An 11,192-nucleotide genomic window follows, 5' to 3' on the forward strand; every position below is an offset into this window, starting at 1 on the left:
AAATGAGGGAAGTCAGCCTTTATCATGGAACAGGTGAGCAGTCCTTCCACAGTGAGCACTCTGCACTTCTGGTTTGCTGTGTTTTTCTTTCTGTAGTCTCTCAGCAGCATGGATCATCAGACACCCACTGCTTGACTCAGTGACCTCACTCAAAGTACCTATCAGACATATGGGACAGCAAGAGGCGGTGCCGGCTGACTTGGTGGCTCTTTAGCTGAGGCATAGAGACACTCGAGGGCTGGGACTGAGCACACTCTTCCTGGGGACAAAGGAACCAAACTGCAGGGCAAAGGAAGCTTGCCTTCATCACCCAGGCCCTTAATCAGAGTGTTTACCTCTATTCTGACTGCACATTTTTAATCCTCCCTTCCATGTCAGGGTAGATGTCTATTATGGCTCCAAAATTCTAGCTGTAAAATAAATGGTACCCCCATGTCACAAAGAAAAGGAAACTAATTAGCAACTGCTACTGTGGGCCCACTTATTTCAATGTGCAGAGGACTGTAATACTGATCATGCCCAAGGTGGGCTGTGAAGAGTTAGCCCCGCAACTGGCTTGTTTTGAGAAGTGAGCCTGGCGGAAGCCTCCATGCTGAGGTCAGAGTAACTCGCACCCAAATTCCGATCCCACAACTAAAACGTTCTGATTAGAAGGCCATGTTCTAATTACAGCCATGTATTTGGTCTATTCTGTTCCTAATTTGAGAATGCGTTCTCTTGTCCTTCATGAGCCTTGTTTACATTAATTTCCATAGAAACCACTCATAGCTCACCTTTAACCCAATTGATATCCAATAAAAGTCAGTGTCTGGGACTGCCCAGGGCCTTTGTCGGTTGCACCAGCATTAGTCGTCCTGGCACCCCGCTTTTTTCTTCTAGTTCTGTCTCTAAGTGTATTTTTTTCTCAGGCCTGCATCACACATTGGGCAGATGTAGACCAGAGACTTACTGCAGGAGTCTCTGGCAATTTCTCCCCCTTCTCTGAAAACAGCAGCTGCATCAGGTCTGGTGATCTTTGCCCATCCCAGGGTTGTAGCAGGTGAGGGGAGTCGCTCAGATACAGCCTTTACATAATTGGTGCTCCATTACTTTTCTTATGTCAAATTGATTTCACCTGTTCTTTTTGGCTTATTCTAATTCCAGATCGAGAGCAATTTGATTTTGGAAAATGTCATGTTTTCCCCATGGCTATCAGGAGAGCACTGCAATTTCATAGATTACTGCACTGTCAAGAATCTGCACATTGATTTTATTTCTTTTTAAAAATCTTGACGCATTTCAAAAGCAACCCGTGGGGTGTTTTTCTTATTTCAACATGAAAAAGGAAAAAGAAGTGCCTATCTGAAAATACATGGAAAAAAGCCAATAGAGATGAACTTACAGAGCAAATTAAAGATTTGCTTCTGGCTGGTTTTACACAAGTGAATGCTGCCACCATTAATAGCTTGAGTAATAAAGCTCAAGCTTGACCTTGTATTTCCAGAGTCTTTTTGTTCTATGGGGAAGCAAGTCTGCCAATGAACAGGAATTCATCTATGGTTTTGTCCTTAATAATGAAGATGAAAGGGTGGTTGGCTGAGAAATTTACCTCCTGCATCAGCATGGCAAAGACAGCAATGCTTGCTGTGGCAGCCGTCGCCTCTGTACCCTCCTCATTCACTTCTACAAAGGCCTTATGAATAATTTTTGATATAGAGAGATCTCTGCCTCCTGATATACCAGACAGATCAGCCTTGCTACTGTTAAAGAGATCCTGCACCCCAAGTTGAGCGAGATTGTCGTTAAGATTGTAGCTCTCTTCCAGTTTGAACCTGGGCAACTGGACGTTGACCTCAATGGTTTTTAGATTCTCAGTCCACTCACGCAGTTTTTCCAATGTCAATTGTTTCTCAATCTGGAATTAGGATGAGGCAAAAAGAAGTGAAATCAATTTTACGTAAGTGAAGTAAGAAAGCACTCTTTAAATGTACAGACTCACAATGACAACTGCTATCAGGTTTCCTTCATGTTTTGTGCCAAAACGGATTCCATTTGGAGGGTTTTGTTCCTATCTGGTGGTTGGTAAAATAGAACACAGCTATGTTCCATGTCATCAAGTACAGGGACTTTGGACATAGGTCTATCATCCATCCACCCACTGGCCCACCCACTTGTCCACCCACCCATCCACCCACCCACCCCTCCCTCCACCCATCCAGGACTCACTAAGCCCGTACCACACTGGATCACTGTGACAGGCCATGCCAGCTTTCACTGCCCTAACTGGTTGAGTGGTGTGAAGGAAAATTTAAAAGGCTTCTGTTAGTTCTGAAATCCAGTGAAACTTCGGTAATTGTTAATTTCACTGCAGCTGAGGTAAACTCTAATCACTCTAGCTCCTAAGTAAAATTGTAAATGGCAGATATGTACTAGACTTAGTCCCTCATTTCACATGGGGATAATAATTGAACCTGCCTTATAGCATTGCTTGAATATTAAATGAATTGATCTATACCAAATGCTTGGCACCACACGAACATGAGGTATTATCATTATAACTATTGTTACTTTGGACTAGAACAGAACCATCATTTCATTGTCCTACTGAGTTGATGCTTCCTTACATAAAACTAGAGACTTTCACTTTGCGATGAGAGAAAAGACTAAATCAAAAATACAACTGGAAGAAGGAACACACTGATGCTAATACATACATTAACATGCAGATGATTAACATTACCCTTCCCGATAGCAAGTTTGGCTGGGGAGGAGAGAAAAACCATACCACAGGTGAGGATCACTAAAGGAAAGCTATAATCTTCACAATTTTGCCTAGGTTTAACCCTGGTACGAGATACTCTGGTCTTTAAACTACACATAATGGAAACAACATGTAAAATTCATGTTAGGGAATAGGCTCATCTCGGACACTGACTTGGTACATGAGTCTTTTCCATCATACACCTACTGGAAATTTAATTCATGATTCATATGGATTACGGTAAGAGTGAACAGTATAATAATAAGTGAGGTTGTAGGCTAGTATGTTTTGGGTTTTTAAGTCTTTGTCCTCAGTAAAATAATCCTTGTTGTGCTATGCCTTCCTTTAAAGTTAATTCCAGAGACTTTCCATGAGCTGTCACTATGTTACATTTTGTTTAAATCTTCAAATATTCCTCATCATGACTATTCACTGAAAGGGCATCTTGAAAATACAAATCCAGGGCCTCTGGGCTAAGGGTGCAGCTCAGTGACAGAGCACTTGCCTAGCATGCACACAGCCCTGGGTTTGATCTGCAGCACCACAAAATAATGACAATGATAATAATAATTTTTATAATCTACCATGCAACAGACAGGAAAAAGAAAAGAAAGCCCAGATCACAAAGCTGGGGTGCCAGTACCTTCTCCAGACCTGTGGTATCATCCTCAATGTCATCTGGCAGCAGAATAATCATGCTGACCTTCTGGCCTTGGTAAAGCAGCTCCAGCACCTGGCACTTAAGGTCCTCAATGTAGGCGTATGGAAATTTCGCCTTCTGAGACATCATCTTCACTGTCTTTGTGTCTTTCTGAATAGTTAAAAAATCACTTAAATTATTCTTTTATATTCTTTTAGAGCAAAGAGTAATTTTGAGGCTGGGGTGTAACTCAGTGATACAGTGTATGTTTAGCACGGGGGAGGCCCTGGATTTCCAGCACAAGAAGAAAGGGGTGGGGAGGAAGAAGAGAAAGAAGAAGAAAGAAAAGAAAAGTGGAAGTGGGGAGAAAGAGAAGAAGAAGAAAGAAGGAAAGAGGAAGGAGAGGAAGGGGAGGCAGAGGAGAAGAGAAGAATGATTTGGGGCAGTTATATCTCCTTACCTTATTCAGTCTGAATGGCATGTCAACTGTGTCACTTTTCAGGAATTTCTCCAGCCACATTCCCTTGAAATAGATGGCATTCACTAGCACAAGCTTACTCGTGTCATCAAGCACACCTGGAACCAACAGTTCTCGAATTTTCCCTGAAAAGACAAAGTGAGCTTTTCTGAAACTCCATTTGGAATTCCAAACAATTTAGTAGCAGTGAAATGCAATTCAAATGTATACTTTCAACTTAATTTTCCTTTAACACTGTGTTAAGTTAGGAAACTTAACTGGGATGTTTCTGCTTTATATAAATGAATTTGTGAGGCAGACTAGGACAAATATAAACCACCCTCAAGGCAACCACACTCTAAAACAAGCTACTGTGGAGCCTGACAGTGTAGCTCAGTGGTAGAGCACTTGCCTAGCATGTACGAAGCCCTAAGTCCCATCCCCAACGCCATAAAAGAAAGAGAAAAGCCAAATGTGTTCAAAGGCTAAAAACAGAAGAATGCTCCTTCCCTAGATTGTGTAAAAGCAATGAACATTATTTTGCGAATGGTCATTGTTATGCTTTGTGTCTAAATGTCCCCTGAAGCTTCATGCAGTCATGGGTGGGGCTTTTTCAGAGGTGGTTGGACCTCGGTGTGTGATGCTGGGATTAAGGGTGTGTGGTTACTAAATTAACCCAGATTGGTCTGGTACCGCCCTAATCCTGGTAGCCTGGATGGAATATAAAGGGGCAGAAAGAAGCTGCTGTGGTTCCTCGTTTGCTTTTGCTGCCTTCTGCTGTCATGAACCATTTCTGCGATGTCCCCTCTGCCATGCCACCTTGCTTTGGAGCCAGCTGATTAGGGACCACTGCAAGATGTTAGCCTAAATAAACCTTTCCTCCTTTAACTTTTGAGTGTTGAGTATTTTGTCTCAGCAGTGAGAAAAGTAACTAAGGCAGTCATTCTTTTATAGGGAAAAAATTCCTTTAAGAAAATGGTTTGGGTTACCCATGAGTAAGTCATTTCTTCAAATCTTCCCAGTAGACGCAAAGCGATTACAAAAACTACTTTAACAAATAACCAAAAGGTACCACGGTCTCTCCACTGCCCCAAAGGCTCCCCCTGTAACCACATATACTGCCCAGGACAGTCCCTGCAATGTGGGGCAGATATCATCTTCATGGGTCAGCTCACACGGCAACTATGACAGAAGCCAGAGGCACTAGGTAGGTAAACTGCCCCTGACAGTGAGGTGGTCCCACCCACCACGTGGGGTTTGCTGGACAAGAAGTTGGCAGAGAACGTGACTGCAGCAGACGGTGAATTCTGATTTCATGTAGCCTGTGGAATTCTGTATCCCATTTCTACTTGGGGGAGGTATTTGTGTTCCTTTATTCTGCATTTAGTGTTGGTTTGAACTTTAAAATGTACTTTGGCAGAACTCAGGGGAAGGAGGTTAAGGTGTGTCTGTGTGTCCTTTTTCATGGGCGGGGCGGCGCTCACACAGGGATCAGTATCTGATGGTAAACGTGTGCAGGTCAGGGGGTCAGGGGGTGGGAGGTGGGGAGGGGGGAAAATAGCACACGGGTGGGGAGGTGCACAGAGGGAAAGGACCTGCACCTAATATTTCTGTCACGGTTTGGGTCAGTGACCCCCAAAGGCTCATGGATTGGCCCCCATCCATGTCACTCATGGGAAGAGGTGGAGCTCCTAAGAGAAGGCATGTGGGAAGTATTCTATCAGGTCACTGGGAAGGGGTACTGGGACTCCTGTCTCTTCCTCCCTTCATGCCTGGCCAGGATATGAAGGGGCCTCCCTCCTCTGCCATGCTCTTCCCCTGTGATGCCCTGTGCTGCCACAGGCCCAAATCAACAAGGCCAAGTGTGGATGGAAATTTCTAAATCTGTGAGCCAAAACAAAGCTTTCTACTCTGAAGGTGATTGTCTCTGGTGTGTGTTACAGTCCCGGAAAAGCTGACCGGTGCAGGTTCCAGATGCTCAGCCTCTCACCTTCTGTCTGTTCTTTGACCCACTTGTTTATTTTCTTTCTTGTGTTCTCAGTGTCATCCTGAAAATCCACACTGACCATTTCTGCACCATACATTTTCTTAGTTGAGGCCAAGAACTCCTATTTTAAAAAACATGGCATAAGCAACTCTACTTATACAGTAGTGTTTTTCTAATACCCTGAAAAACAGAAGTTGTTCTAAAAGGTTTCACTCGATAGTAACACAAAAATTCTAACCTTTATACTTTTTTAAAACTATGGTCCAAAACAGCATTAAATCTACTCTCTTGACTGCTTTTGTGGGTACAGTTCAGTCACTGTAAGTTTAACTTTTCCACTTTGTGCGTCATATAAAGTATACCAATTCTTTTTGAACATTGGACTAACATTTTCAGAAGTAAGCAAACAATGATTGTACTTGGACATGAGTCACAGGATTCATTGCCTTTAGAACTTCCAGGGTTGTCAGACACAGCGGCACATGCCTGTAATCCCAGCTATCAGAGGCAAGTTCCGGTCCAGCCTGGGCAACTTAGTGAAACCCTCTCTCAAAATAAAAAGCTTTCAAAAGGGCCCAGGAAGTAGTCAGTGGTAGAGCACTTGGCTAACATGCACAAGGTCCTGGGTTCAGCCCGCAGCAGGTCAAAGGAACAACAAAATAATGCATAGCTCTTTTTACTGTAGAGACTATAAACAAAACCACCCCATTGATTAATGGGCATGCTGCCTGCCATATGCTTTCATTCTGTATTGTTTTTATGACTATTAATAAATATTAAAATTGACTTCTGAGACTTCACTGTGCTGGAAAATAGCCCACACTATATAGTAGTTTTATAATATGAACTGGAAAGTACTTACCGGGAGGAAATCATAGGTTTTCTGTCCATATAATCTGTTAGCAAGTTTCAGAGTACAGGAGGCTCCATGTTTATTCAACTTTTCATTCAGGCTCTGAAAACTTGAATGAACATCCTTAACCATATCAAAATGAAGAGCCTAAAATAAAGAAAACATTTATACAACCATTGGCTTTGAAATCATGAAGTAATTGCTTGGTATTTGCTGCCACCAAATTAAATTACTATGTTTTTATTTTTTTATTTTTTGGTTCTGAGGATCGAACTCAGGTCCTTGTGCTTGCAGGGCAGGTGGTGGAATCACTGAGCTAAATCCCGGGCCCCTATGTTTTTATTTCTAATTATTGATTCCCTAGCTCAATTCTGTATGAATTTGTCATCGAAGAAGAAATATTAGGGGATCCAGAATTTATGGCTTGGTGAGATATATTAATTGTAACATTAGAAACTGCATTTTACAACACTTTTCGTGATAATTAGTTTCAAAAATGTGAGTGAACATATTAACCACTCTCATTTGTGGAACTACAATTATACGTCTGCTTTCTTCCCCCTAAGATGAAAAATAGTGTGTTCCTGTTTATGTTCTGTATCATATATAATTTTATTGAAATTTCTCACAAATGAACAGTAAAAAATAAAATCATCCCTTATGCTGAACCTCAGACATTACAGACTGAGGCCTTTTCCTTTGGTTACCTTACCAGCATCCCTAACTCACTATTTAAAACAACGTCTCTAAGCTGAGCATTCTGCGGAAGTTCAGCTCCCCCCCCCCCCCCCCCCCCGTCCGTTGCAAGCCAAGAGGCCCTCTGTGGTTTTATGAGGCCTGGGCTACTCCCTGCTCTAGAGACACAAAGAACAAAACCACCCAGTGTCCAAAATCCACATCTCCGGAGACACGGAATGCTTACACTGTGGCTGTGATCCACACGCATTAAGTAAAATGAGGAGGGGGAAAAAAATCCTAAAACGCTTGTTCGCTCAAGTATAAACTCCCTGGAAAGCCTCAAAGTGGAGTTGCTATAACCCTGCAAGAAGCAACTACCAGCATCTTTGGATAAAAACAAGTGGATTTGTTTTTAATCACAAAACCTTGAATGCATTCATATCTGCACAATGAGCACAGAGCTTTGGCACTCAGGAGCTTCTTGAACTTGAGCCCAGGGCTGCACCTTCCCGGGGAGCAGGTGCAGCAAAATGTACGGCAGGAGTGTTGGAACTCTTCCGGGGTTGCTGCTGCTTCCTACCCTCCAGAGAAAGCCATGTTCTCCTCTGAGAATCAGAGACTGTCGAGCACCGACGGGACGGGCCCACTGAGGAAGGCAAGAACGAGTGACTCCGCCCTGCCAGGAACTCGATCCTGCTCCCACCTGCAGGGCCTCCTACTCCCTCCTCCCTCGGGGCCACAGCCCTGAGGCTCTGCTGGCGGAGGCACAGCTCCCAGCCCCCAATGCTGAACCCCACAGTCACCTTTATCCCTGCCCCTGCAAAAAGGCAGGGCCACCACCTTCCCCACTTGTGCCTTCCTCGTGCTCCCTAACCCTCATGGGCAAAGGCAACGCTGCACCACGCACAGAGCAAAACCTAGCGACAGCAGCTCAGGGCCAGGTAGGGGCTCACAGGAGGGCTGAGAAGGACTCCCTGGGACAGAAGCAGCACGCTGCAGGGATCGTGCTGGCTTGCTTCACTGCTGTACATACGCTCAGCTAATCAAAAACCAGTGCCTGGCACACAGCGGGTACTCAGGGAAGACCCAACAACCAAGAGCCTGCAGGCAACTCGACCGTTCAGGGTGTTTCCCAGCATCTGACCTCTCGTGGAGCGGAGAGTGGTCGGCACGGCTCAGCGCGGTGCCCAGAGCACCCTGCAAGGGCGCAAAGGCGCCCACTGCGCCTTTGACAAACAGCGGGAGCGCGGGAGGGGCCGCTTCTGCTGACCTGGGAGAGCTGGGCAGCGGTGTCGCCCCGGGCCCCCAGGAGGACCATGCCCAAGGCCGAGGAGACGCTGTAGGGCGAGATGAAGACGTTCCCGGTGCGGTCGTTTTTGCACAGGAGGAGGAAGATGTCCAAGGCGAAGGCCGAGTTCGCGGTGCTCAGCGGCTCCATGGCGAGGGCTGCGACCCAGAACGGAGGCGAGGGTGAGCCCCGCCCACGCCGGCAACCAGGCGGCCGCCGGGCTTCCCTGGTCTTCCTCGATCGGTGCCAACCCGGGACACACCCTGCAACTTGCACTTCACCCCCTCTTTTCTCCCAGATTGCAAGAGGCTCTCCCGGGGCCACAAAGGTGGGGCCAGACCTGCTGGTGGCCTTGGCCTGGCCCCGAGTCCCCTGAGTTTGGAAACAAACTCGGTTCCCTTTGTCCCAGGCCCTCATTCATTTAGCAAGGGATCCAGTGCCTACGTTTACCGGAAACAGCGATTCCACTAGAAAATAGCAACAACCGCTCCACCAGGAAGTCCTGGCGACCTGCTGCGCTATGAAGTAAATACCAGCGCGGGAAAGGCTGGGTCCAACAGCTCCGCAGTTCTGGGGACTCGGGTGAGGCCGCAGCAGCAGCCGTGGGGGCGCAGCCTGCTCCCGAGGTCGGGGCGCGGTGCCCTCGAACCCTGCACAGCCGCTGTCTGCGCCTGCGCCTCCGGCCCAGAGCCTCGGCTCCCCGAGCACAGCAGCCGCGGACGCGCTGCGCCGGGCGGAAGGGCGATGGGGAGCCGCGGCTCCGGGACTGCGCGCCCAGCGCCGGAGGGGGAGGAAAGCGCCCCGGCCTCGGCCCCCATTCGGCGGGCGGCGGAGGACTCCGGCCGTCCCGCTCCGGGAGCCCACCCCGCGGCGCCCCCAAACCCAGTTACCTGCGCGGGATCGGCCTGGGCTCGGGACGGGAAGCGCCTCGGGACGCGCCCTTTATAGTGAGCGGAGGCGGATGGAGGCGAGGGAGCCCGTGACGCCCCGCCCGGCGGCCCGGCTGGGGCAGAAAAGCGGTTTGCAAAGACTCCGCACAGCGCCCTCTTCGGGCATCCGGTCCTTCGCAGTTGGAGTCTTTTTGCAAATTTCGGGCGCGCACCTGACGCGCTGCTTCTTACTGAGGCGCGCACGGCTGAGATGACAGGAGCGCGGCCTCTTCCAGGGCACGGTTTCGTTTTGAATCCCAGCCATGTGTGTTAGGATTGGGAGGGGGAAGGAAGCGAGTCTGGGGCTTCTCGCACAGGAGAAAGCGGGCCCCCAGGATGCGGTGAAACAAGCGCTTCCAAACCACTTGGGCGCGACTGTCCCTCAGGCAGCGGTGAGCTCCGCCTGCGAACCTCGGGTCACACACAGGACCCGGGTCCAGGCCGGCCACGCCCCACGCGCCCCTGCGCGGGGAGACCATTTCCTGCCCGCTACGCTGACAGTCTGGGCCGTTTCTCCCTAGATTACCCAGTTAGAACGGTTAGTGTTGAACAGTACTGGAATAAATATTCTCATGAGGGTCTTGTTTAGCCCTTTAAAGGCCCAGATGGGTGATGTCACCAAAACTTAACAGTGCTTGAGGGTGTAAGACAATTCTGTGTTCCCGCAACTCTGCTTTCTTGCAAATTTCATGAAAAAAGAAACAAAGACCCATTTGACCCAGCTATTCCCCTGCTGGGTATCTTCCCCAAAGAATTAAAAGAATCATACCACAGCGATATATGTGCACCCATGTTTATAGCAGCACAGTTTGTGATAGCTACGGATTGGAAACAGCCCAAGTGCCCATCAACTGGAAACTGGATAAAGAAAATGTGGTTTTTCTATAAAATGGAGTACTACTCAGCCATAAAGAACCAGAAACCAGAGACATTTATAGCTAAATGGATGCACATTGACTCCATACTCATAAGTGAAATAAATAGGACACACATGTGTAAATACCGAATGGTTTCTCTAGTGTGAGAAACTGAAAGTGTAAACAAGGATGAAAATGATTAAAACGAATAATTGATAATTTGAACTAGGAAAAGGTCCAAAGTGTATGGGTGGTGGGAGGAGATGGGGAAAGGGAAGAAGGGAAAGAAAAACTTATGAGAAAAGAAAAAAAATGGAAACGAAGTCTATGTAAATAGGGAAGGGTGGAGGGGATGAAGGGCGCATAGGTAATGGGGAAAAAATAAGAACCAGGATGCATCATTACAGGTACAAACACCCAATGATAAATGTAAACGAATTGTATACCTAAAATGTACCAATAAAAGAATTTTTTTTTTAAAGAGACAAAGAAAACTCCTACTGTTTTGTCAGCCTGGACCATTCCATGTGAAAGGGTCAGTGGATCTTTTAATGTTTGTTTTTTTTTTACTCGGAGAACTTGTTTCTAATGAACAAAAGATCGCAATAATGGGTGATAAACAATATTCACCATAGTTTGAAAAATAAAATTGCGCATTGTTTTGCAATTTATTGCAAGACAGTAAGCCGGTGCTTACTGATAGCCAGTCCTAGTTGAGTCCAAGTGGTTTAATCGGATCTGATGACCCTGCCACGTATCCCAC

At 46.7% G+C, this 11,192-nt stretch overlaps 1 protein-coding gene across 2 annotated transcripts; it reads right to left on the reverse strand.

Annotated features, from left to right (window-relative positions):
* Positions 1-1,230: 1,230 nt before the first annotated feature.
* On the reverse strand, positions 1,231-9,979 carry Serpinb1 (serpin family B member 1). 2 transcript variants are annotated; one of them, XM_004847779.4, is made up of 7 exons: positions 9,534-9,979; positions 8,626-8,801; positions 6,687-6,824; positions 5,828-5,945; positions 3,841-3,983; positions 3,384-3,551; positions 1,231-1,894 (listed from the first exon to the last, which is right to left on the reverse strand). In XM_004847779.4, exons 2-7 carry the CDS (start codon positions 8,791-8,793, stop codon positions 1,496-1,498), a joined length of 1,134 nt encoding a protein of 377 aa, XP_004847836.1. In that variant the 5' UTR covers positions 8,794-8,801; positions 9,534-9,979; the 3' UTR covers positions 1,231-1,495. The 2 variants fall into 2 exon arrangements, with proteins under 2 accessions (XP_004847836.1, XP_087037857.1); XM_087181731.1 differs by having other exon boundaries at positions 9,094-9,559.
* Positions 9,980-11,192: the final 1,213 nt, after the last annotated feature.

Source organism: Heterocephalus glaber, unplaced genomic scaffold (assembly GCF_053883595.1).
Source record: "Heterocephalus glaber isolate CG9 unplaced genomic scaffold, H.glaber_assembly_v1.0 deba00001472, whole genome shotgun sequence".
In the NCBI taxonomy this organism is placed as follows: Eukaryota; Metazoa; Chordata; class Mammalia; order Rodentia; family Bathyergidae; genus Heterocephalus; species Heterocephalus glaber.